We start from the raw sequence: 25,513 nt of genomic DNA, 5'->3' as shown, positions 1-25,513 counted from the left end.
AGGCACCTCTGGTCCTCACCACTCATATACAGTAAGGATTTTGCTGGACAGTCGGCTGACAAGCAAAAGGCCGCTTATACAGGAAGGCCCCCTCTTTGAGTTCTCCGCTCTTTACACTCTCACTTATCTGGCCTCTGGACTCTAGGGACCCTGGCCTAGTCCCTGTGACCCGGCCCCCGCAGGACCGTACAGGGTGACAGCAACAACAGCCAGACCATGAGCCTGAGCCTGTGCACCCACCCTGCTGGGGGCCTCCTGCATCTTTCCGGAGTTAGAGGCTGGAGAAACCCTGAAAGGAAAACGGATCCGTGACCAAGGAGGGCTCTGCTCGTGGCTGCTCCCTGTAAGAAGCGGGAGCCATCGGGCAGTCACGGGGAGCTCCGCCATCGCCCCCCACCCTGCAGAACCCCAGGGGCTCTACTCCAGTCCTCGATGGCCCCACGCACTTCGGGGACCCTGGGACCAAGGATGCCCTCTCTCTGCCCAAGGCCCTGACCCCGTACAATGCTCAGCCCACTTCTCCAGCTTCTTGATGCTGAAATCACAGGAAGGACGGGAGCAAGCGGGTCCCACACACCTGGTCTTTTTAAGGAGGCAGACAGAGGCCAGGACTTGGCCTCCCTCACCCAGGCAAGTCCAGACCACCCGGGATCCTCTCCTGCTACTGCAGTTCTGAGCAGCTGCTGCTCTCTGCTCCACAAGCCCAGGACAGACTCCTCAGAGGGCCAGCTAAATATAAACTGAACACAACCTCCAAACACAAAACGGAAAGCCCCCGCCCCTCTCTCCATCAGCACCTCCCCCACCCCACCCAGCGAAGTCTGATTCCTGCGGAGCACGTGTTCCCTCCAAGGACTTCAGCTGACGTCTTAACACAGAATAAGAGGGGTTAAGTAACTCTAGTTGGGAGAATTTTCTCTAAGTGGCTAAGTGGGTGTTAAGATGATGAGTAATCAGGCTGAGCCTGTGTACGGTAAAAGCTGCAGCAACTTAAAAAAGAACAAGTGTTAGTGGATAAACGAGAACTGACCAGGGGGTGGGGGGAGAGAGGCAGAGGTAGAGGGGCACAGCTGCACAGACAGATGGACAGACAGAAAAGAATGGAAGGAAACAGATGGAAAGAGAGAGACAATGAGAGAGGAGCCCAGGGTCTAACACAGTCTGAGAAGCAGGAGAGTCAGAGAGGGTGGGTTCAGCATATGCTGGAACAGAAGAAACACATGGCCCCAGCCAGGGCAGGGGGATGCTGCCTGGACCAGAGGCAAAAGAAGACTGACTTGAGGAAGGGAATGCACATGTTGAAGGAGGAGAATCCAAGGGCAGTGCAAGGACTCAGGGCTGGGGGAGCTGCTTTGTGATTAACAGGACAGCACCTGCAGGTCAGAGGATCTCCATATTTATTTTCACTGATGCGTTTCCATCTCCTTCTGAATTGCATTTGTAGCAGGAAACGATCTCACTGACATGGGCATCTCAACTGCAATGAGCTGCATCAGCCCCAGAGGTGCTGCTTTGCCCGGGTTCTACAACACTGTCCTCACCTGGGCACAGCTGGCCCCCTCCAGCCTGTGGGTGGCCCCTGTGGACACCACTGCAGAGGTGAGGGAGGGCTCTGAAGCCACAGCGAAGGGAGACTCAGGCCTTTGCAGGGGAGGGCATGACGTCATACGTATCACTGGACAACTGCTGATAGAGTCACAAACTGTCTACAAGGTCGGTTATCCCCCCTCGTTTAACAGTTACAAAGTTTTCCAGGTATTCTGCTGATCTATGTTCTAGAGATGAGAATCCCTCAGGTCATTTGGAAGGGCATTTGTACACTCTGCCCTTCCTCCTCTGCTGAGAATGAGGGAGGGAAATTTACCTTAAATGTCACAGCTCGGTTATATTCAGTATGAAACGCACCATCCCTGTCAAATGAGGAGAAAAACGTGTTAACTTTAGGAATGGTTGTGAAGACACTTACTTACCTTTGGTTTCCCGCAGCATCTTAATAAGATTCAGTTACTGAACACAGGTCAAGTTTTTTTTTTTTTAAGAAATAATTGTAAACACAGAAAAAGAACCATTCTGAAATAAAATTAATCTCACTAAAAATCGCGGTTTGCTGAGAATACCAATGAAAGCTTTCAGCATTTACTTGGAAATTGGAAATGCCCACACGTACTTACTGGTAATGGAATAATTCGACCTTTTTGTCCTTTGCGCTTAGGTCAACTTTCATCTTCTTGCACAATTTTCTACTCTCTGCGTCACTGAAAGACACAAATGTCAGGAAAAAGACACTTGTTATCTGAAGCCCTCACGAAGGTGCTAACGGAGTAAAATTTGCTGGTGGCCCAAGAGTAAGGCAGGTAGCTTGGAACTCTCAGTAGCAAGTGAGGCCCTCACTACGCATGGGCTCTCAGGGAACAGGAGGAAGTAGAGAAACCAACAGGATCTGGACTGATTTGGAAAGACAGGGGCAAGCAGGTGGGGAGGACACATCACTACCTGTAAGGGGCAACGTGATGGATCCAGACAAAGGAAGTGCCCCAGAAGCTTAGAAGGCAGATGGTCCATTCTAAGAAGGAAAATAAGCTCAGGACAGTGGTTCCCAGTCCTGGCTGCTCATTAGAATCACCTGGGGAAGTTTTTAAGCATACTGATTCCCTGACCCTCCCGCAGATCACGACTTCAGAAGCTCTACCTGCAGCCCCAGCAAGTTTTTGTTTTTACACCTCTGATGTGTGCCACATGCCACCTGCTATATACCATCAAACCAGAGTAGGAGGGAAATGTTCTGCGATGTTGAAAGAGTTATGAAATCTGACCAGGTATTGACAAAAGCCGAAATGACAAAGGGGAAAGGTTTGGTGAAGTGCTAGCGTCTGCAATATCACACTCCTGCAACTCTTCTCATACGAAGAGTCTGCCGGGCGCCATTCACCGTTTACCGAGTGCTCATGCACGACCTCCTCTGATCTTGGCTCCCTTTCCGTTAGACCAGGGATCTCAAGATGTGGCCCCTAGACCAGCAGCATCACCACCACCCAGGAACCTGTCAGAAGTGCAAATTCTCAGCCCCATCCCACACCTGCTCAGTCCAAACTCCCGGCGGGTCCTCGAGCGACTGTGTTTTAAGGAGCCTCCCAGGTGATTCTGACACCTGCCCCTGCCCTGCTCTGCTCTTCCTCCTCTCCCCGACATCTCTGCTCCCACCACGAGGTTCGGCTTCCCGTGTGCCCTACGCCGGCGCCCCCAGAAACCTCACCTGTTCTCACGGCCTCCCCACCACCTCACCACATTCAGCCAGGTCTGCCCGACAGCCAGCCAGGGGCAGCCAGCTACCGTGCCCGCAGGGCCGTGCTCCTCACTGCAGGACCCTTCCCCGCATCTCAATGGACTCAGCGAGGGCACCTCCGCCCACACCCACACCCACTGGTCCCCGGCATCTACACCGCATGAGAAACCTTGTTCTGCCAGGGATGACAGCCACCTGAGGGAAGTCCTATCGGCTCCCACCTGTTTTACCTACCTCAGCACCTTCGACGGCCACCAGCGTCACACAGCTGAGCACCAGCCCCAGAGCAGATGGACTCATTACACCATTCAGCTCAATTCTAAAAGCCACACTCATCGACGGACAAGCAAAATTATGGGACCTCATTTTAAGTGTAAATGTGCCATTTGCAGTTCAAGAAGCATGTCTTGCGGGACAGGTGTGTGGGTCGGAGAGGGAGAGTGTCAGGCACTCCCAGGGGCCCCCCAGCCCAGCCCAGGCCCAGAGCCTTCCCTCCCTGCGTAGCCCTACCTGTGGTGGCCATCACTGCAGCCGCTGCAGCTTCCAGCACCCCCCATCGGCACCCTCAGCAAACAGGGGACTAAAGAAACACACGAAGCACTTAGAAAGGAAAGGCTGTGGCCTCTCCCTCAGGCTGGCAAGGGCCTTCTGAGATAGGGAGTCCAGAGAGAAGGGATAAGCTGGGCTGCGGAGGGGACCCAGAAGGGCTGAGAGCGTGCATCAGGAGGCCCTATAAGGGCAGCCCACGCAGCCAGTGGCTGAACTCTTACCCTAGAGCCCTGTGGGGTTGCTGGGCTCACCTCCACTGACGGTGGCGATTACAGTTCGGTCTGCCTTGTCCTGAGGGCGCTCTGTGGAGAAGCCACACTGACAGGCAGAGGGTCTGTGTGTGACAACTGCGTCTGAGGCACCGTTTCCCTGCCCCAGGGGAGACAGGAGGGCTCGACTTAGATGTTTGTAACTGTTCCCTTGGCACTTTCCCTGTCCGGCTTTGTTCTGTTGCGTGCACCTGTTTCTGTGACCACCCACCGTCCACCCAAATGTGACATCAAATAGTGGCTGCAGCAGGAACGAGGTCCAGGTGCCCACGGCCCCCCTCGCCCCATGCTGGCATCCAGCGGGGGCACCCAGACTGCAAGGCAGCCCCATGTCAGCTCTCTCCTCCGTTGAGCCTGGCTGGCAGCCTCTGCCTATGACTTTACAAAGCAGAGAGAGAAGCGATGGGGTCCATCATTGCAACCCCAATCCCTGCCGGCTGTGTGGGAACCCACTCCATGGAAAAGTGTCACTCTCCCGGTGAGCCCAGGCCAGGCTTAGGAGCAACCTTCCAAAGACACTGGGTAAAGCTGGAGGGGCACGGAGGTTCCCCGAGAGCACATCCAGCCCAGCCCGCAGCCTATGGCCCCCACAGCTGTCCAGTGACCACAGCTCTGCCACTGCCACACGATTCCTTGTGGCAGACTCTGTGCAACCCTCTCCCCTCCTTAAGTTATAGGACACTCCCCGATGATTCTCTCCTCTTCCCTGCCCCCTACACACACACACGCACACGCACATGCACACGCACACATTCTCAGACGGGTAGGTGGGGAGCCAGCCTCCCGTCCTCTCCGAGAATCTCTGGCACAGACCCCAGAGCCTCAGCCCCCCTCATCCAGCACTGTCACATGCCCTTTCCCGCTGTCTCCACACCTGACCAGCATGTCCACTGTCAGCCCCCATCAGAAAGGTTTGCGCCACCAAGCCGAGGGCTTTATTTTGTTCATAGCTGGTTCCCCAGGGTTCCAACAGCTGCTGGCACATAGCAGGCGCTCTATAAATAGCCTGAGTGAGCGAGTGAATGATGCCGGCTGTTGCGCTGGGATGAGGCACTCACTGCTGGCTCTCTGGGCTCTGCCTACTGAGCTCCAGGAATCCTGCCAGGTGAAAATTCCTGACAGTGCGCTCTCAGATTGGCTCCCCTCCCTCCTACGATTCTGTCTCTCAGAGTGTGTGTGTGTGTGTGTGTGTGTGCGCGCACGCGTGTGTGTGCGCACTAATTGCACAGGACAATAAAAGTCATAAGAGTTCAGGAAGGGGAGAAATTACCCAAGCTCAGGGACTTAAAAGGATCTGGGTTGATAGATTATGCACAATTAATTGTGCTGCCGCCCTTCTCTAGCCAGTGACTGAGGCTCTGGGGGGAAAAGACAAAGGCAGTGAGCAGGAAAATGAGCTGTTCTGCCGGGGATGGAGAGGGAGGGGACAACCACAGAGAGTGGACTGGCCATGCAGAGGTCCTCATCTGCCACCCCCAACTGTCCTGCAGGAACCAGCCTTTTCTGCTGGGGAGGCTGGAGCCTCAACACCCTCTGCCCATTTACTCACCCATGACCTGCTACATCCCCTCCTCCCCCACCTCCCTGGGCTCTCCTCTACAGAGAATGTGAAAGGTCACCGAGGCCTTTTCACACTTCCCTCCCCACCCCTGACCCAGATAGACACATACACATGGGCGTTTTCGTCTGACTTTGATGTGGGTTGCTGGCCAGCAGGGCAGAGTGGCTGCAGGTACGTGGTGCTGTGTTTACTAGATGGACACGTGCAGTGGCGATCATTCAAGAGACTGGCAACTCACACTCCTGGGAGTCAGACCCAGGGATGAAAGGTGGGGGGTAAGAGTAGGAAGAAAGAGAAGAAATAAGGTGCTGGAGGCTCGGGAAGGGGAGGTACTCGACTTTGAGAAGTCGCAGCCTAAGTATCAAACCCTCCCCGGAGTCACTGTCAGTTGGAGTGACTGATGGCTTCTAGATCTGGCTCTGCCGCTAGCCAGCCTGTGGCCTCTGGCAGGGCCCTTGGCTTCCCGAGCTGCAGAATGCGGGAGTTGTCCATGAGCTGGATGGAGCTCTCTATTCCCCTACAGGGTCAAGTATTACTGAAGCATCAAGGCAGGCTGCCTGTATCCTGACGGATGGACCGGGAGCCAGAAGCCAGGACAGAGGGTGGAGACTGGGCCGCCTCCGGCAGCGGGTAGAAAGCGGACTACACTGAGGACCAGAGGCAAGGCCCCCAGCCTGTCTTGGACACTGTGTGCCTTGGCCAACTCAGCCTTCCTTTCCCCAGCAAAGAAGGGGTAAATCCCTTTCTTCCATCTGCTCGGGTCTAACACGGGATTCTGAGTGGATGGACCTGTGACCCCAGAGGGTGGGTAGCAGAGGAGAGGTGGGACGTGCCCCCACTTCAGAGACGTGAAAAAAATGCAAGATAAGGAGCGAGTGAGCAAAACAACACCGTCAGCATGCCTGCAAGGTGCCCCATGCAGAGGACAATGTGGAAGGAGGTAGCCGGAGGGCAAAGGCAGGAGACAGAACAGCCTAGAACAGCTGGGCCTTCAACTTGCCCGGACCTGGGTGGCTGGTCGCTAGCCCTGATGACGAAGGGACTCCCACAACAGGAGTCTGGCTGTCCTCCTTGGTGCCAACCTCACGAAGGCACACGAATCATGTAGCAGAGTTCATGAGAGTGATGGGAATACGAGAAAGAGCGTGCCTTCTCATCCTCCACCTGCCTCCGCGGCCCAGCAGTCCTAGGGGGGACACGTCACCCCCACGAGGGCACAGCAGTGTGCCACAAGGTGTCTGAAGCCACGACACAAAACACGGCATCTCTTCTGGAAGCCTGCTTTATCCCATGGTAATTTCAACACGCTCACATGTAAAGGAGCAAATGCTAAGTTCAAATCATTTTTGGAAGAAAACATGGGCTTCAAAATATGTTATGCCTGCCCTGGCAGGCCCCACGTCTTGGATCTGGGAAGCCAGCACTGCTCCAGGGGAAAGAAAGCAGATGGGAGAATGAGAGCAGGTGGTAAGGTAATGACCTTAAACCCTCAGGAAAAGAAGGCAGCAGGCGCCCCATCGGGCAGCCTCAGCCCCGTGAGAACCAGCCCCAGGAATTAGCACCCCGGGCATGGCTCCCGCCTGCTGGCTCCGGCTCCGCCGTCCAGAAAGCAGCCCTCCGTGCCAAGGCCGAGCCCCGATGCCAGGCTGCAGGGCACGTGGGGAATACCAACTCCCTCACACTCAACCCACTTAAGAGCTGGACAACTACCACCAGCCAACCCGAGCGTGGCTGCTGAGATGTGAGCCAGGAGGTGGAGTGAGGGGAAGGGAGAGCTGACAAATCCCTGGACAGAAGCCAGAAACCCTACGGACACTTCAGAGCCGCAGGTTACGGGGGCCCGGGGCCCAGCGGAGAGGGGTACGTGTGCCAGCCGGCACGCAGGCAGGAGCAGGGAGGAAAGCACCAGAAAAGCAAGAAAAAGAGAAGAAATATCCACACACAGAAGAGAGGAGGAAAAAGACCAAAAGAATGGGGGAGGCAGGGACCCGAGCAGGGAAGGAGCAACAGAAACTATCAGGGGAGAGGGAACAAAGCGGGAGAGAGGAGAGATGCTGGGAGGGAGGGACCGGAGAGACGTACGAGGCAGACACCCAGGGTGGGGAGAGACACGAAGACTGGAAGACACAGCCTCCCACACATTTCCATGAATACATGGGTCTGTATACACATGCATACACACGAGCACGTATGTGTACACACGTATGAGCCTGGCAGCTTCTGGAATGCTCTGAACCAGGCTATGCAGGGATGGGAGCAACTTGGAAGATTCAACTCCATATTTCACACAAGAGCAAACTGAAGCCCAGAGAGGGGCAGTGACTTGCCAAAGGTCCCACATCTATTTGCTGTCAGAGCCTGGACTCAGAGCCAGGCCTCCTGACCTGCAGTCCTGCAAGTTCCACAGCACTGCATAGCTCTTAAGGGCCAAAGCAAAACACCCTGTCCACTGGGCTGACTCTCACACCCAAAAGCTTCTTCAGGACCATCCTCACAATGACCAAGGGGTCCTCACCCAAGGAAAAGCTCCTGAAGACAAACACAGCATTTCCCTCCCTCCAGCTTCTTGGAATGTCCTGACAGTCTGGCCCAGATGAAAGACAACAAGAGTAGAATGGGATCTCACATTAAATTCTATTCTACAAAGATCTTCAACACAGACCCGGTAAGAAGGCACAATATGTATTATTGTTCCATTTCACAGATGAGGAAACAGACTCAGGGTAACCGACCTGTCCAGGGTCATGGGGCTAGTAAGTAGTGGAGCTGACCCCTCAACCGGGGCCTGTGTTTACTGCACACACCTCTACAGCCTCACCCCGGAGCACTGTCTTCTCTCCCCCTAGGATGCCCTCTGTCCCCCTCACCTGCCTTTTAAGGGGGGAAAGCAGAGGGGCCATCACCCACCCCAAGCCCTGGCATCCCCATTCCCACCTCCGACCCTTCACTGGCAGGGCAGGAAGCAGAGGTGGGGAACCACACACAGCAGGGCCTACTCGAGGGCAGCTGTGCTCTGGCTGCCCACCTGCTGTTCCCCTGCTCACTCTCCCGCAGAGAGCACCCACCGGAGCGCTTCTGCCCATCCCAGGGCGTCTCATTCAGACTCATAAACACAGACTGAGTGCGTTTAGGACAACAGCTGAGGGCTGTCATCACAGGGTCCGGAGTGCACACGGTGGGTTCCCTTAATTAACGGGGCACATTCAGAAGTCTCAGAGCAGGAGTGGCTGAGCAGACGGGCAGAACCAGCTCGTGTCCTTGGGGATCTCTTTGTGTAACGGTGATCCGTGAACTGCCACCCAGGGTGGCCTGCACGGACCAGAGCTCCGAGTTCTATCCCTTTGGCCGTTCTGGGAAGATTTAGCTGTATCCTGCCTCTGACTTCAAACTCGAACCCAGGTATTCCTGCTGCCAACATCATCCATTATAGCCCCATATTCCACCTACCCATCTAAACTTTTAAAAGCTATTTAATATCGCAGTTTATACTTCCTCTTAGAGGCATAACTTGAGTAGCAATTATGCGAACAGTCAATCCTTTTGTCTTAAGGTTACCTCTTTTAAGCTCTAAGGGGCCCCCCCAGATTTTCATTTTAGAACATCAAAAGTCACAGGATTATTTCTCCCATTTGCACTTTCATTGATTCCAGACAGCATGTCTCCAAATGAGTCCTGAATTCTATTCTTGGTCTGTGTTCACACACTAACCCTAGCCCCGTAAAGTCCTGCCTGTCCAGGGCCAGATGACCCGAGGGGCCCACACCACAGGGAGCTGCCTGCAGGGAAAGCCAGGGCACTTTAAAGACCTGCTATTCTGAGGTCTTTGCCCCAAATTTGAATTCGACCTCCTCTGTGAAGTCTTCCTCAGCCTTTCCAGGCAGAACGAAGTGACTAATCACCTGGCTAGGTGTCTGCTTCCTCTCCTCCTTGTACACTGCGCTCCTCGAGGACACTGTTAGCCATGTGTGTCCCTCAAAGCAGAGAGTAAGTGCTCGGGAATGTCTGCTGAATGGACCCAGATGGATGGCGCAGCTAAACGAAGCTCTTCTGCCCACTTCTGCCACCTACAAGCCTGATGAGAACTCCCTGTGATGAGGCTCTGTCAGCTTGGCAGGACTGATGTCATCTTTGGGCATGGAGATTCCAAAGCACCCTGTCTCCTCTAATAGGCTTTAGTACTTTGCCAGTCACACAGATCACGCCTGGTAAAATATGGGAGACAGAGACACACCTGGAAGATAAGAACACTTCCAGCCCAACTATGAACTAGAAGTAACCAACAGCTACAATCTTGCCAACTGTCTAGTGAGCCGTCTGTTCCATTTCGCTGGTGTTTGAATCAACTGGGAGGCGTGAGGCCAGACAGGCACGTGTGTGTGTACATGCGCGCGCACACACACACACACACACACACACACACACTCTCACACACCCTACAGCAAACACCGACTGGCTAAGACTTCTCCCGGTCTCATTCAGTGCTTTGTCAAAATATGAATCTCCTTCAATTCTCTCCAACGATGGGCAGGACCAGCTTGAGGCTATCAGCTTATAAAACTGTTGTGTCCCAGAAGTTCATTTGCAAAATAGCCACTTAGAACTCAGAATAAAGCGGAAGAAGGTTGCACTGGAGTGCAGCCCATAAAAGCTCACTGAACCCCACAGGGTAGCGGCAGGGCTTGTGACTCGGGCAAAGACAGAGACAGTAAAGGTTACAGAGATCTTTATGGGCCATGCAGGAAAAGAACTGCCTCTCTTCCCAGAAGAGCCCACCTCGTCCCCGTACTAAAAAGACTGAAATACCGCCTATGCTCCTCTCCTCTCCTCTTCCCAAGCCCACACTCCCGATAAACTCCAAGTCCAGGTGAGGAGTGGCTGCACTCAGCGGCTCTGGAAACACCTCCTGTCCTTGTCAAAAGGACATGTAAATGCTGGCATCCACCAAGTGCAGCGCAGTGCCTTGCGTGCAGCCAGTGCTCAACAAACGTGCAAAGAATAAACCTATTCTTCCCGACCTTTTCCGTATGTTTCACTGTCTATGTGTCTTTGCTCTGTTTTTGCCGATCTACGCCCAACTGGGAGCTAATTATGTGACAAAAGGTGTGTGTATAGAAATCCCAGCAGCAAAAGCACTGAACACAGGGAGATGTGGCAATTACTCCTAATGACTGAAAGGAAAGGGAAGCTGAGCACACCGTGGACTCAAAACTCCCAAACTCAAAAGCATCAGAGGAATTCGAGCAAGAGCCCCCTTCGCCACACTCAGAAGCAGCTCTCCCTCCCACGGGCCGGCGCTTGCTTCTGCCACCGCAACACCGACAAGGAAGTCTCCGGGAGGGGCAGGCGAGGCAGGAGGAGAAGTAGCTCACAGCATCATCATCAGGACGCGTGGGGGCAGGGACGCAGGCCAGAGGAGAGAGCCGGAAGGACTGAGCCACCTGTCCAGGACTGACACATCTAATGGAGCCACCTTGGAGCCAAGGCAACAGACAGGTCGTCAGCTGGCTCCACCGCTTTTGTACCGTGGGCACTGGAGTCCTCTATTAAGGGCCCGGGCTACAGACCCCCCCCACCCAATAAGCAAGCCCCCCGAGTGGCCCTGGAAATCATCTTGCCTCTTTGGGCACCAAGGCCCCCTCTGCCACCCACTGAGGAGGCAAAATCAAGTGACACAGGACAACAGAGTAAAAAGTAAAAGCACTACGGATGAGGGAAGAAGAGGGGCGGGGCCGGAAAGACAGGAGCGGGAGCCACACCTGCCCCTCCTCCAGCCCACAGCGTCCTGCAGCATTGCTGGGCCGGGGCGGGGGGGGGGTCCTTCTGCAGCCATCGCTCCATCACATCCCCTCTCCCAGAGTATCAGTCAGGAACAATTCCCACCCCACCCACCAGAGCCCACGCCCGGCCCTCCAGCCACCATACCCCACATCCCCAGGACATACCCACAGTCCACCCAGCAGATGGTGCCTTGTCCTTTCACTGCCTGGGCCACAGTAGACAATAACCTGAGATGACTTTCAGCTGCAGCCTCTGTGAAAAAACAAAAAAGTAAACATCTGTACCCAAGTGCACCATGGCCTCCCCTGCCATCTTCCCTCAGGGGCAGGGAAGGACGGAGACCAGTCCTAGAGGTGAGGTCCTGAGCACCAGTTAGAACGTCGTCCCTGCGGCAACGGTTCTCTAAGAACAGCCCAGCTCCCGCCATCCTCACAGACGCAGAACCCTAACCCTAACCCGCCTTCAAGCCACACCTCACGCCTCACTCTTCCCAGAATCTCTCGGCCGGATCCTCAACTTCCAGTAGACTCTCTGACTCATTACTATTCTGGGACACATTTTGAAAATTCTATAACCGAACAATTACAATTCTATGACTAAGCGGGGACCGAGTCTGCTGATTCCACACTGGTCTGCCCTGGTGCCCAACCTGGGAGCTGACAAGGGAGGGACCAGACCCTTCCTTCACTTGTGCGTCACACACTCACCTAGGGACTCGGTACAACGTGGTGATTTAATGAGGTTTACGTGTGACACTAGTCTCTGATGGACTGATACTAAATGTACACAAGTCACTTTCACGGCCCTGTTTCCCAGCACTGGCAGTACCTTGGGGGACAACCGCAGGACCGTGGACTACGCCCCGGGGCCGGGCGGATGAACATGAGAAAGGAAGAGGCTTTGGGCAAAGCCCCTGGAAACTAGGAGGGCGGGTGCTTAGAAACGGAGCCTCTGTGGCCGGGATTTCCACGCTGCCAGCCTGCAGCGGTCCACTGCTGGGTGGCTGCGGCCAGGCTGTCACCTTGCCCCGTCACCCCTGTGAGCTCCCTGGCAAGGGCCTCCACGCAGACACTAAGGAGAGCGCAGGCTGCCTGCCGCCTTCCCCCAGCAGAAACCACAGGACACACTCCACAGCCAAGCAGAAATGATATGCGAACTAGCTACCTCCTCAGATCTCCTCTTCTAGTGTGGCTAACGGAAGCTGTTTGTGAACACAAAGCACGCTGAGCCTTTCACGCAGCGAACGGAAAGCATCCCGCAAGAGCTGTGCACGGAGCCACCTGCAGGAGGTCCTCCCAGGAACCCCCCAGGCCCACAGGAGGAGGGGACGCGGCCCAGTTGGGAAAGGCCACCCCCCACCCTTCCAGCTGGGCTCTGGGAGGCAGGGGAGGGAATGTAGAGCCATGTGAAGGCCCTCCCAACCCTGCCTTTCAGCCGTGGAAGGGGAGGCACTGGCTGGAAGGGGTGGCGGGGGGAGAGAAGCCAGTTCCCGGCGCTGCTCCCAAAGCCCCGGGAGGTCCCCAAGTCTCAGGAGCAGGGCTGGGCAAGAGGCAAGGAGGCAAAATCACCCGGCCCGCGACCAGCGGTCCAAAGCAGGGAGGAGCCAGGCACACGGGCAGCACTGAGAGTTCCACTACCAAGAGGCAGAGACAGAGACTGGGCGACGGACCGAGAGAAAACAAGAGTGCTCCCAGCCCTGCCTCCGGCCCCTGCAAGCCCTGGTCTGGACATCTCGACTTCCCACTCTCTCCTTTCCGAATCCTTTCCTGGTGGCGAGCCTCCTGTCGCTGCAGACTCAGAACATCTCTCCGCGCCCTCCAGCAGAGGAAGCGAGGCGGAGGCAGCAGCGGGACCAGCTCTACCGCCCACTGGCTGGTAGACCTCAGACCAGGCAGCTGTTCTCCCTGAACTCTAATTCCTCCCTCAACTGGACATTACCCGCAACCTCACAGCAAAGCAGCAAATGAGAGTGTGTCACACAAGTTCCTGTCAGAGTCCTTCTAAGAAGATGAGCTTATGTGAGAGGACCCACCCAGGGAAGGACCTGAGCGAGTCCCTGGAGGGCACTGACGACCCCCCAGCTCTGGAAGCAGCCAAGGGGGCTGAGCCACGCTGGTCCAGGGCCCTAGACCCCAGGCCTCAGGAGCAACTCTGCTTTCCCCCTGCCTCAGTTTCCCCCTATTCTCGACAGGAAAGGAATGCTAGTCCCACGCTGGGCTCCCAACAACAACCCCAGGGAGTGTGTGCCAGGCCCTGGGAAGGGCAAGCACGTGCCCGGGTGCTTGGAGGATGCAGGCTTCAGGAGGGACACACATCCAAAACATCCATCAGTCCCCCACGCCAATGGGAGTCGAGGATGAGCTGCCAGGGAGAGCTGCGCCCGGAACCAGCCCCGCCACTGGCTGCTGCTCCTTCGGGGCACAGAACACTTGGCATCCTTGGGAGCAGCGAAAACACTTAACTCTGCTGGAACAGCATCAGCAGTCAGACATTCAAAGTCGCGGCCAAGAGCTGAGCAAACCTCTCTCCATCCGTGATGCCCTCGCCAGCTTCAAGGTCAGAAGAGGCAAACCACTAGTCCTACCCCCGCTGAAGCCACCCTGTCCTGAGCGTGGAGCCCACTCCAAACTCAGTCTCTTGTTCTGACCCCAGAGCGGGACAGACTGGGGCCAGGCAGGGCCAGGGCTGCCAGCCTGGGTGCGTTCCCCCAAGCCTGGGACCAATTCAGCTGGCGACAGGTTGGCCCAGTCGATTAATCAACAGCTCTGGCGAAGCACGCCCTGGCAGGCCTGGCTGTGCTGTCCAGAGAGCCAGAGTGTCCATGCCGGGTGGTCACTGTCCTCTGTCCTCCTTCACACACACGTCCTCTCCCTCCTGAGGTACTAAGGGACTCCAGAAGGCTTTTCCTAAGAAACACTGGTAAAAGGGAACTGAAACGCCCTCTTAGGGATCCAAAAGCAGCAGAACTGACACCCCTGCATCTTCTGACGGACCTTCCCTGAGAGGTTTTTAGTCCCAGGGTCTCTGCCTCCCACTTCTGTCCCCGTTCCTTCCTTTCCATCCCGCGGCATCCCTGACGATGGCCCCAAGGCCAGGAGGGGCACTCACCAGATTTGGAGTAAAGCACCAGCACGTTATTCCGGGTCCTGAGAAGTTTTTTCAAGTCCTTGGGGTCAGAGATTCTCTCGACGAGTGAGGCGAACTTTGTAGAGGACAGCCACGTCGGCAGGACCACCTGGGGATCAAGGAGCCAAGGACCATGAGTCTCAGGTCCCGGCTGGGGCTGAGCAAGAAGGGGTGCCCCAGAGGTGCTGCCTCTAGGCACAGTTGCCTTGGGAGGGATAAGGCTCACCCCTCGTTCTCTCAACTCTACACTTGCCTTTCGCCTCATCCCCTCTCCAAATCGCCCCCCCTCCCACAGGGACTCTTCCAGACCACTTCCAGTCACCAGCTCACCCTTCATCTTTTTTATGAAGCCGTATGGACTGCACAGGTACATAAGCACGCTGCATGGACATTCTTGCCATCCTTTCAATCACGACCTCCCTGGGAGGTCAATGTCTGTACCCTACACTGCACCCAAACACCACACACTGGAGCAATGTGAAAACTCCATCCCACCTAGCAGCACCAAAGCCCCAAGTCCACAGGGAAGTATGATCACCTCTTAATGTGATCCCGTTTAGGGTGGGAATGGATGCGTGAGGGGTTTTCCACTCTCCCCACTTAGCCAATGATCTCAGGAGATCAGCCAACAAGAAACAAGCCAATTCTCCCAGAGAGAACCCTGAAAAACCTTGGGCCCTAGAAGTACCAGGCACCTCCGCAGGCATGAAGAGAGGTGGGCTGAAAAGCAGGGGCAGGGAAGGGGAGGTTGTTAAATGTTTGGACAAAGAGCTGTCTCACAGCAGATCCCCTCACCCAACCCACACAGCCCCCTGCCTAGCCGGCAGAAAACACAGGGGTTACCATCTACAAAGACTGAATAAGAAAAGCTCTGCCAGGAGACACCAGGCAAAGGTGGGAGGAAGTATGGACAAATTGAACCTAGAGATCACCCATCTCCCCTAAGCCCCTACCCCCCAGCATCTCCCTTCCCTTCTCCAGAATGTTGCCAATCTGATCCCCCCAAGTAGGTCAGAGAATTTTTCTCTAGGTTACCTGAGGAGCATAAGAAAAACAACCAAAAGATAGTGATTTGGAGACTCTTCCAATGAAACAGCTGACTTCCCATTCAAATACCCACTGTGAGGCCCTCCCAGTAAACAAGTACCCTCCACCCCCTCCCCACACTCAAGAGTCTGCAACCCACAGCCTATGTCTTGATCTTCATTACACACAGATAACCAAGATTCACCAGACGTCTGAGGGAAGCCCTCAACACAAAGACAGAGATGAGAACAAAACAATGGAAAGATGAAACTTAAAAAGAACAGAAGAAAACAACTAAAATTATTATCCTCAGAGAAATAAAATGGTGCATCCATAAGACAAGAATAGAATGCTATGGAAAAGGAATAGTCAAAGAGAACAATGAAAACCTCTCAGAAAGTAAAATCCGTGCAGAAACAAAAAATTTCAATAGGGCTGAAGGTAGAACTGAAAAAACTCCTATGAAATAAAACAAAAAGATCAAGAAACAAAAAGCAGAAGAACAAGATAAGACAAATAATAGGTATTCACTAAGTGCAAGAGCCAAATTAAAGGAACTAAAGAAAAAGAAGAAAACAGAGGAAAAGAAATTATCCAGGAAATAATTCAAGAAAATATCCCAGAACTGAAGGATGTTGAGTTTCCAGGTGAGAGGGCCCAACATCACCAATAAAAAAAAAGACTCTCACCAAGTACATCATTGAAAAATTTCAGAACACTGCTGACAAAGAGGAGATGCTGAAAGTTCCAAAGGGAAACAAAACAAAACAAAACAAGAAAACCACCACACACAAAAGATCAGGGGTCAGAACTGGCATAGGACATTTCATCAGCATACCAAAAGACAATGAAGCATTGCCTCCACAATTCCCCAAGTAACATGATTTCCAACTGGAATTCTATAACCAGCCAAACTACCTGTCAATTGTGAGTAGAGATTGACTCAGACAGACTTAAGGTCTCAGATGTGAAAAATTTACCACCAAATTTCCCATTCTCAGGAAGCAACTGGAACTCATGCTCTACCAAAACAAGAAATAAATAAAAAATGAGAAAGACATGGAACCTAGGAAACAAGGGATCGAACAGAGGAGAGAGGCAAGAAGTACCATGTTGATGGTGAAGAGAAGTCCCAGAACAAATGTCCTAACCCCACGGAGCAACCAGCCCAGAATGGAACAAGGACAGAGGACAGAGGAACGTGGTCAATAAGAAGAGGCAACTACAGATTATCCTATATGCTTGATCTTATAGATCAGTTAAATAATCTGACGAAAGTCACACAGCTCATAAGAAGCAGGTCCAGCATCTGAACCCCAGTCTCTCTATTTGACCCCAGGCCCTCTCATGCCACTGCCTCTTTGTAGTCAGAAGTCTCACATTGAGTCTGAGCTCTACCACTCAATAGCTAAGATGCCCGGGCAACATCACTCAATCTTTTAGACGCTTAGTGCTTCGCATCTGATGTGGAGAAAATGATACCTCCCTCGTGGGACAGCTGTGAGGATGAAATGGGGTAACTTATCGAAAATGCTTTATAAATCATAAAGCACTCTAATAGGATCAGTTACCGTAATATATAATACAAATTTCCACCTCAGCAGAGTAGGAGATGGAAATGTGGCCATATTTTAGTGTTTCTAAATATAATCTGCCATTGGATGCAACTTTACCCTTCTCCCCAGGGTAAAACCATCAGGAGGAGCTGTCCAAGAATGATTTCTCCCTTATTCTGCCTCAGCAGGGCAGTGCATGATGCCTGAGGACCCCCTGCCCTCATGCAGCGACCTTGAGAGCTCACCAAAAAGTTCATCCCACCTTATTATCACGTTATTCCATTGCTCCCAGGGAGCTAACGCACTTCAGACTAAAAGGTCCATAGCACAGTGCACATGGTTAAAGGAAAAAACTAAAAGAATCTGTTGGACACTGCTGTTTTAAATCCTCAAATAACCTGGCCAGTCAGAAAAACAATTACCCTTGCCCAGTGCCTCAGGACTCTGACCCGAAGACCAGCTCTCCTGAGGCTGGCCGGCACCTGCACTTCTGGACAGGGGAGCAGGAAAGGGGAAGGGAGGGCAGGCCCAGTGCCCACCTGCCTGGGTAGCACAGCAGGGTGCAGCTGGGCCAAGCGACAGCAAAGTGTCTACAGCAAAAACCACAAGAGCACCAAGTTTCAAGGCTTATCCACAGCTTCCTTCCTAGAAAGCCCGGCGAGTCCCTCAGGTCCTCTAACCAACAGCCGCTCTCAGAGTAAACAAACCACTTTTCAGCCAGCCACCAAAGCCTCTGAGCCAGTGTTCGCCCTCACACAGCAGAGAGCTTCAGCTCCGCCAGAAGTACAATGATGCTGGGGCTTAAACTCACGGTCTGCGGCCGGCCTGGTCAAGAACCCTTTGTGGAGGGTCCATCTCCTCTTCATCTCGTCCCATCCCTATTCCACCCCCTAGACTAGGAGCACCTGGCCCCTTGAAAGCCCTGTTTGTCCAGCATAATAAACATGACAGACACACTGGCTGCCACGCTCTTGAGCTTTGCAGAGGTACCCTGCTGGGAGCATGTTACAAGGTAAGTCCATGACAGCTCTCAGGAGACCCAGAGGGACCACGGAAACCAGACAGACCTAGGGCAGTCAGAGAGGGTCTGGGCTGGAGAGGGGTGGGAGAAGGCAGATGGGGCCAGGCTGGGGTGGAGGGTGGGGTCTTCAAAGCCTGGCTCAAGAGCCCCTTCTGGCCCCGTCTCAGACTGGACAGTCGTCAGAAGGCTGGAGTGAAGGGACCTGCTGGGTGGCTGCCCAAGTGGAGCGAAATGGGTCAATCCAAGAGCCTCAAGGGAAAAACAACAGAACTCAATGATTATTCATATGTAAGCGAGGAAGAGAGAGAGTAGAGGCTAAGATGACCCAAGGATTCTGTGCTCAGAAATGGAACAAGAACCAAAACTGGAAGAACTGGGAAGCAGCAGCAGCAGAAGAGGCTTCTGTCTTATGTTGAGGAAGGTGATAATAAGCTTGGGTGCAGACATGTGGACAAGACGCCCCAATGCAGGTGTCCTCCAGGCTGGAGAGTGAGGTCAGTGAAGTCTCAGGGGTCGGGGTCCAGGGGGAGAAGTCAGGAAAACCCTCAGCTGAGGAGGAGGAGGAAGGACCAGGAGAAAGGTGGGAAGAAGGTAGGAGGTACCACAGACCTGGTACCTGGTCAACACAGACCAGGGAGGAGACACACAGGAAATCAGGTGTGATGTGCAGGCGTAGGTCAGGGCCAAGTCCCCAGGGATGTTCCGAGAGCATTCTGGTGATGGGAGGGCGGCCGGAAGCCAGGCTGCAGAGAGAAGCACACCCCACGCAGTGGGAAGCACAGGCGGCCGCAGGGTCGGGAGAAGGATGGGCTGTCTCCACCTAAGACAGGGAGCTGCGTGGACGTTTGTGGGCACTGGAGAGGCAGGATTTGCAGGGAGAGGATTTTAAAATTTGGGAACAAGAGGAAAATAGGATAGGTAGATCCAGGGGGAACTAGGGGGAACCAGGGGACTTTGGTGTGCAAAGAGCTAAGATGCTCAGTTTAAGATCCCTGAGAGAGGAGGGGGAAAGGCCCTTGTGTCTGGCCTTAGACAGACCCTCACCTTAGCAAGCAACCACAGGGGCAAAGGGAGCGAGGCCCTTTCCTCCCTCCCCTAACCCCAAGGGGACTCTCTTCCGGCCACTTAACATTCTCCTTTCTCCTCCACTTCAGTCGATTTTAACCTTTCCAGTGTGCACGCTCCTTCCTTTCCTTAAGATACAGCTCCAGTAAGCCTTGGGTCTCCTTGCCAAGAGCCTTCCTGCAGACTTCATAAGGCACAAGCCACAAACCTTGCTAACAACAATAACTAAGGCAACTATAACAACGTTAATGATACACAAACTCTCTGCTTTGTCAAGCCCTCAGGGGGGATGGGGCAACGTTTGAGAAGGAAGCCAGCCACCTTCGGAGCCAGCCATGGAACTGTTCCTGGGTTCCGCAGGCTCTTTACATTCTAAGTCTTTCCCTTTGGAGGTAGAGGAGAGAAAAAATATCCCCTTTGTGCCCTCTGCAAACTCCTTCTTTCCCCCAATAATTGTTTTCTTTCTGCCCCAGCCTTAACAGTACTTACATCAGGGCTGAGCTACCCCATGGGCTGGGCTGAGATCCATAAAACCTTTGCCTGGGTGCAGGGCAGAACACTGCCAGGAAGAACGGCTCCCTTCCGCTACTGCTAGGGAATACAGGCCCCCAAAGCCAGGTCCTGCTTGCATCAGAGTCAGTGCCCGCCCCCCCACCCCGCCATCAAAGTACCGGTCGCCCCAGCCTCCAACCCCTCACCCGCCTCAGAACACTGGGCCCCTCCATCAGAGAAGCAGCCCCCTCCACCCTGAGCCCCTTCCCCCATCAGAGTGCAAGGCGCTCTGCAGAGCCCGCTCAGGGTGCCTGGCACGAAGTCCTCACCTCCACCCTCCACCACGGCTGCAGGCAATGAGGTCGAGGACACTGACTTCTCCCCCTCACCTTCCAGACTCCCTGCAGTGCTCTCCTAACAGGTGTCTGCCCTGTTCAGGGCCCACCAGACAAATGGTGCTCCAGCCTGGAGGCTCACACTTCTCTCCTCCCTTTGTGGTTTCCCCACACCCCTCAGACACCACAGAAAGAGCACTGCTTCTGGAGTCAGACAGACCTGGGGTCAAAGCCAGGCACTATCACTTATAGCTAAATGATCTCAGATGTTACGAGTGTCATTTCCCTGCCCATAAAGTGGAGAAGATAATACTGATATCTGCGGGGTTGCGGGGTTGGCTGAGGATTAAAGGAGGGGGAGAAAAGTACATAGAGAACCTAACATAATGCTTGGCACACAGTACACAATCATGGTAATTATCTGTATTAGTACCATTAGTGAGACAAATCACAGAGCAAGGGCAACAGAAGAAACGGCACCACCTTTTCCTCTCCAGGGCCCTGCCGGCAATCAGGCAAAACAGCACCTCCAGGCAGGAAGAAATGTGCACGTACACACATGCAGCGTCAAAACCTCGAGTGATCACCCGTCAGCACAGCAACCATCGGGGACACAGCACATGGAGGACGGTCCTTCCAGGTTTTGTGCCCATTTGCCCCTCACAATAACCTGATGAGTGGGCACTAGCCTCATCCTACAGATGAGGAAACTGAGGCTCAGGGAGGTTAGCTTACTTACCAAGGTCACACACAGTAGGTCAAGTTGCAGAGCTCGGACTAGAGCTCGGGCCTCTCGGGTCCTGGCCGGAGGTGTTTGCTTCCCTCCACCCCACAAGCTCCTTGGACTCGCAGCAACCCAAGTGGACCACCTTCCCTGAAGTACCTCCTTCCCCAGCCAGGCCCATCAAAGCAGCCAGGAAAAGCCCAAATCTTCCAGAATCCCCTGGCAAGGAGAGTCCCAGCAGGGATTTACACTAACCCTCTGCTTCCCGCAAGCCTAGAGCACCCTGTTGTCGACCACCCTTCTCGGGACCCTGGGGCAGTCAGCCCAGATCTGCCATTAATCAGAGGTGTGTACAGGGGTCCGGGCTCCCTTCTGCCTCGCTGTCCCTCTAACACACCACACTCACAAGCTCCTCTCTTCACTTAACCTCACCCACCATCACCACCAGCCTAGACATAAAGAGTCATACAATTCTGGAAAATAACAGGGAGAACAGTCCTTGCCACATTACACCCTCAGCTTTAAAAAGCTCCAGATCTCTGGGGCGCATGCCAGCACCCTCACATTCTCTATAGCCCGGGAGGCTGTCTGTCGTTATAGATTCACTATTCAACGCAGATCATGAAGCCAGAGGTATTCTATTATGTAAAAGCAACTTGCTAAAGGAAAAAGAGTTGAAGACAGAAGGTTAACATTACGGAAAAAGGGTGGAGGTGGGACTTGACCTTTTTTGCTCTGTCACCTGAAAAAAGATACCCTTCTTATGTTGGGAGCTGTGAAGAAACTGGTTTAATTTAGTGTAGCCCACATTTTGCTCAAAATAGTTTTGAAATGTCAGAATCTAAGTCTAGACTCTTAGGAAGCTAGTGGTAAAGGGATCCAGGAATAAGGTTAAAAACAGATGACTTGAACCCAAGGTCAGAGAACTCCAGCTGGCTGAGTATTTGAGAGCTAGAGGTTTGTTAGAAAGAGTCAGAGACCCAAGTTTTGTGCTGGCTTTGATACTTACTGACTATGTGACCTTGGACAAGCCATGTCTCCTCTCTCCTTTCTCTGTAAAATGAAGGGGTTGAAAGTGATTTCCAAAGTCCCTTCCAATTGTGATATTCTGCAAACCTAGCTTCATGACCACTACCAGAGAAGTACGGTGAGGTAATTACACCTCATGAAGGAACTGCTGAGTTGCCCTGGGCATGTGGCCACCCACATTAAAAGTCAAACCTCTCAGTCTTCCTTGCAGCAAGTGCCCCTGGCATGTAAACAGAAGTGTTATGTGGCAACTTTTAGGAACTGTCCCTCATAGACACCTAGTATGAGTCTTCTTAGCCTCTTCCTGCTTCCTGCTTGCTAGAATTTGGAAAGATGGCTGGAACTCAAGCAGCCACCTTGAGACAATGAGGTAGAAGGACTTGCTAAAAATGTGGAGTTATCAAGATAGAACGTACCTGGGACCCTGATACCACAGAAGGATATACTGGCCCTAGAACAACCCTTTCCAGCTTCTATGTGAGTGAAATAAACAGTCGCTTTAAGGCACTATCATTCTGGGTTTTCTGACACACATGCAAATAGATCTTGTATGCCTACTGAAACAAAAGCTTTAACTAGAAAGAAATACTAACATCTGCTCCAGTTGGGATATTTCAAATCACTGAATCATGCATTATACTTTAGATAAACTGTTACAAGGAAGGAGACAGCGAGACTATCAAGGATCTGATTTACTGTGTTCCTCCTAATTACCCGAGTTGCACTATGCCTGTTCCTAACAGTATCTTGGTCACCTGGTGACAGCTACCCACAAGTGAAAGGAAAATTAGCTAGTAACTCTCCAGTTTCCCCACAACCTCAGCCCTTTACTAGTAAGGGGACCACTGCAGGCGACCAGAAGGCCAGGACATTCCTTGTAGTTCACAGGCTTGAGCTGGGCTGGTTGGTTTCCCAGATACGAGACGCCTCTCAACGTTTCTCACATGCCATCTCCAGCCTCCAGGTAGCCCTCCAGAGCCAAGGCCTCAAAATCTCCTGAGGCTGCGCAGTACAGAGGAGCCCGGAAGGCTGTGGAAACTAAACATGTTAATACATAGAAATCCGTGTCCCACCATTTCATTTTGGATGGCTCCAGTCATTAGAAAGTCAAGTTCCTCCCCCTCCCAAGCCATTCTGCCAGCCTATCACACTCTGAAGACAGCAAACACATTCCCTCTTAGGATTCTGTAGGGGAAATTCCCCGACTCCTCATGTGCCCCCAAGCCCCTCACTGTCCTGAATGATCTGCCCTAGACACCGCCATGTTCCTGGTTCCCAATGTGACTGACCCCAAGGCTGGGGGCACGGTGGCAGAGCCTGAAGAGGGTAACGTGCCATATTACACTATAATTTACTTTTGGAAATAAATACCTATGCTTTCATAATTCACAATCTTGATTGCAAATCTTGATTTTTGGATCATGGTTTTCTTAAAAAAACTGAGAAACACCATTAGTGAATCTCTTAAAATATGGCAGCCAACTGCCATACAGTGCTGGCAAAAGCCTAAACCAGTACATTTCTTTTGGAAAGCTATTTGGCACAATTAATCAAGTATCTGAAAAGTATTTATGCTCCTCGACTCCGTAACTCCACTTTTGGGAATGTGTCCCGAGGAAATTAGCAGAGATTCTGACACATACATGACTTGCTCGGTCCTACTCATAAGAGTCAAAAATGGTAAACGACCTAAATATTCAACAGCGGGGGAGTGATTACTTAGAGTAAACCACTCAACAGAATAAAACGTGCATTCACACGATGTTTTCAAAGATTGTGCAATGAAAAGATATTTTTTTAATGTTAAGTTTTTAAAAATAGAATTCAAACTGTACATGGTATGATTACAACTATACACAAAATTATGCTCAGAAAATAACTGGAAGAAAAAATGCATCAAAGTAAGGCTTCGTCCTTGTGCGTATTTTTCTAACTTACCATAATAGGCATGTCCAATAGAAATACTTAAAGAAACAAAATTTACCATCATTTGATTACCGTCATGGAAATAATTAACAATCTCAAAGTATTTCCCCACCACAAGAAAATATAACTTTACAGTTGAGACACCTGACAGAAACCTCCTCAACTAAGGGACCAACAATAACACCACCAGTAATGGGTCAAATCAACTTATGTCTCCTGATACAATGCACTGAAGGGAAACATCCAAAACCAAATTGAGGGACATTCTTCAAAAATGTCAAGGTCCCGGGCTTCCCTGGTGGCGCAGTGGTTGAGAGTCCGCCTGCCGATGCAGGGGACACGGGTTCGTGCCCCGGTCCAGGAAGATCCCCCATGCCGCGGAGCGGTTGGGCCTGTGAGCCATGGCCGCTGAGCCAGCGCGTCCGGAGCCTGTGCTCCGCAACGGGAGAGGCCACAACAGTGAGAGGCCCGCATACTGCAAAAAACAAACAAACAAAAACAAACAAACAAAAATGTCAAGGTCCCAAAAGACAAAGACTGAGAAACTGGCCCAGATTAAAGGAGACTAAAGAGATATGACAATTAAATTCAACATGTGATTCTGGATTAAGTCCCGAGCCAGGTGCTACATTCCTGACTTTGATCATTGTACTCTGGTTATGTAAGAGAATGGAAACACTGAAGTGTTTATGGGGGCAAAGGAGAGTCATGTCTGTAAACTTTATATATGCAGAGGGAGAATATGATAAAACAAATGTGATAAAATGTTAATATTTGTGGAATCTGGCCGAAGGGCAGATGGAAATCTTTTATATTCTTCTTGCAGCTCTTCTCTAAGGCTATTTCAAACTTAGAGTTAGGGGGAAAACACCTAAAATAAGACAGAAAAAAAAGAGATGCCTAGAATACAACCAAATACTGCCCCCACCTCTTCCACAGGCTTCCTGAAATCCTCAGCCATCTATCCAGTGTCACGGGCATTTTCCCATGTAAGAGCAGTGCTTATCTGCCCTTCCTCACTTCCAGCTGACTGACTGCTCACTCCTCTGCTCACCTGACATTGTGTAGTTTTTTTAATAAGAACTATTATACAGAATCTGCAAAGAACTTTGCATGCAACACGTACCTAGAATGGCTTTGATGAGTGAGGGTGGGGGGCAGAAATGCTAATTTTTAAATATAGGTAATTTATGCCCCTTAAATGGGCAAATTTTAAGCATCTGTCACCGAGCACTACGGCTAAATACCCTCTTCACAAGGAGCTAATAAGGCCTAACCTCAAACCTAGTTTGACGATTTCGCCACTGATATTTCCCAATGTTCAAATAAATGTCCACCACCCAGCAGACTTTGAAATAAAAACAAGCACCGCCTGGATGGCGTGTGTGTGTGTGCGTGTGTGTCTGTGTGTGTGTGCGTGTGTCTGTGTGTGTGTGAGAGTGACAGAAAGACAGAAGCCTGGCCCTGGGATGTGGACCCCTGACTAGCTACAGCTGAGGAGCTAAATGTGCTTAAGAAAGAGAGAGAAGTAGGAAAGCGCTTGGCTGGCACAGAACCCAAGAGAGGATTCTTTAATCCCTACATCGAGGGCCCAGGGATGCGGCCATGATAATGATAAGAGCTGCAAGTACAGAGTGTTTGTTGCGTGACCAGGAGCCAGCTAAGCTGCTCATGTGACTATCTAGTTCATTCTCTTGGCAAGTGAATTAAGCAGGTACTTTCATTATACCTAGTCTATAGATAAGGAAGCCGAGACAAAGAACAGAAACTTGC

The 25,513-nt window shown here is 52.3% G+C and overlaps 1 protein-coding gene across 3 annotated transcripts in view; it reads right to left on the bottom strand.

Moving 5' to 3' along the window:
- Positions 1-25,513, bottom strand: part of PDIA5 (protein disulfide isomerase family A member 5) — a 93,878-nt gene that overhangs the window by 57,491 nt on the left and 10,874 nt on the right. The window contains exons 1-4 of one of the 3 annotated variants that reach the window (XR_009519254.1): positions 4,084-4,712; positions 2,494-2,563; positions 2,172-2,255; positions 1,865-1,910 (exon numbers count right to left, since the gene is read on the bottom strand). Coding sequence is in view for 2 of the 3 variants with exons in the window: in XM_060010765.1 (XP_059866748.1) it covers positions 1,865-1,910; positions 2,172-2,255; positions 2,494-2,563; positions 4,084-4,432 (549 nt within the window). In the remaining variant the exon portion in view is untranslated. Of the gene's footprint in view, positions 1-1,864; positions 1,911-2,171; positions 2,256-2,493; positions 2,564-4,083; positions 4,713-11,604; positions 11,693-14,548; positions 14,676-25,513 lie in introns of those variants that run through there. The other 2 variants (XM_060010766.1, XM_060010765.1) reach the window with 2 other exon arrangements.

This window comes from Delphinus delphis, chromosome 4, assembly GCF_949987515.2.
Source record: "Delphinus delphis chromosome 4, mDelDel1.2, whole genome shotgun sequence".
In the NCBI taxonomy this organism is placed as follows: domain Eukaryota; kingdom Metazoa; phylum Chordata; class Mammalia; order Artiodactyla; family Delphinidae; genus Delphinus; species Delphinus delphis.
The sequence above is the reverse complement of the archived record's forward strand: the minus strand, read 5'-3'. Positions and strand labels throughout refer to the sequence as shown.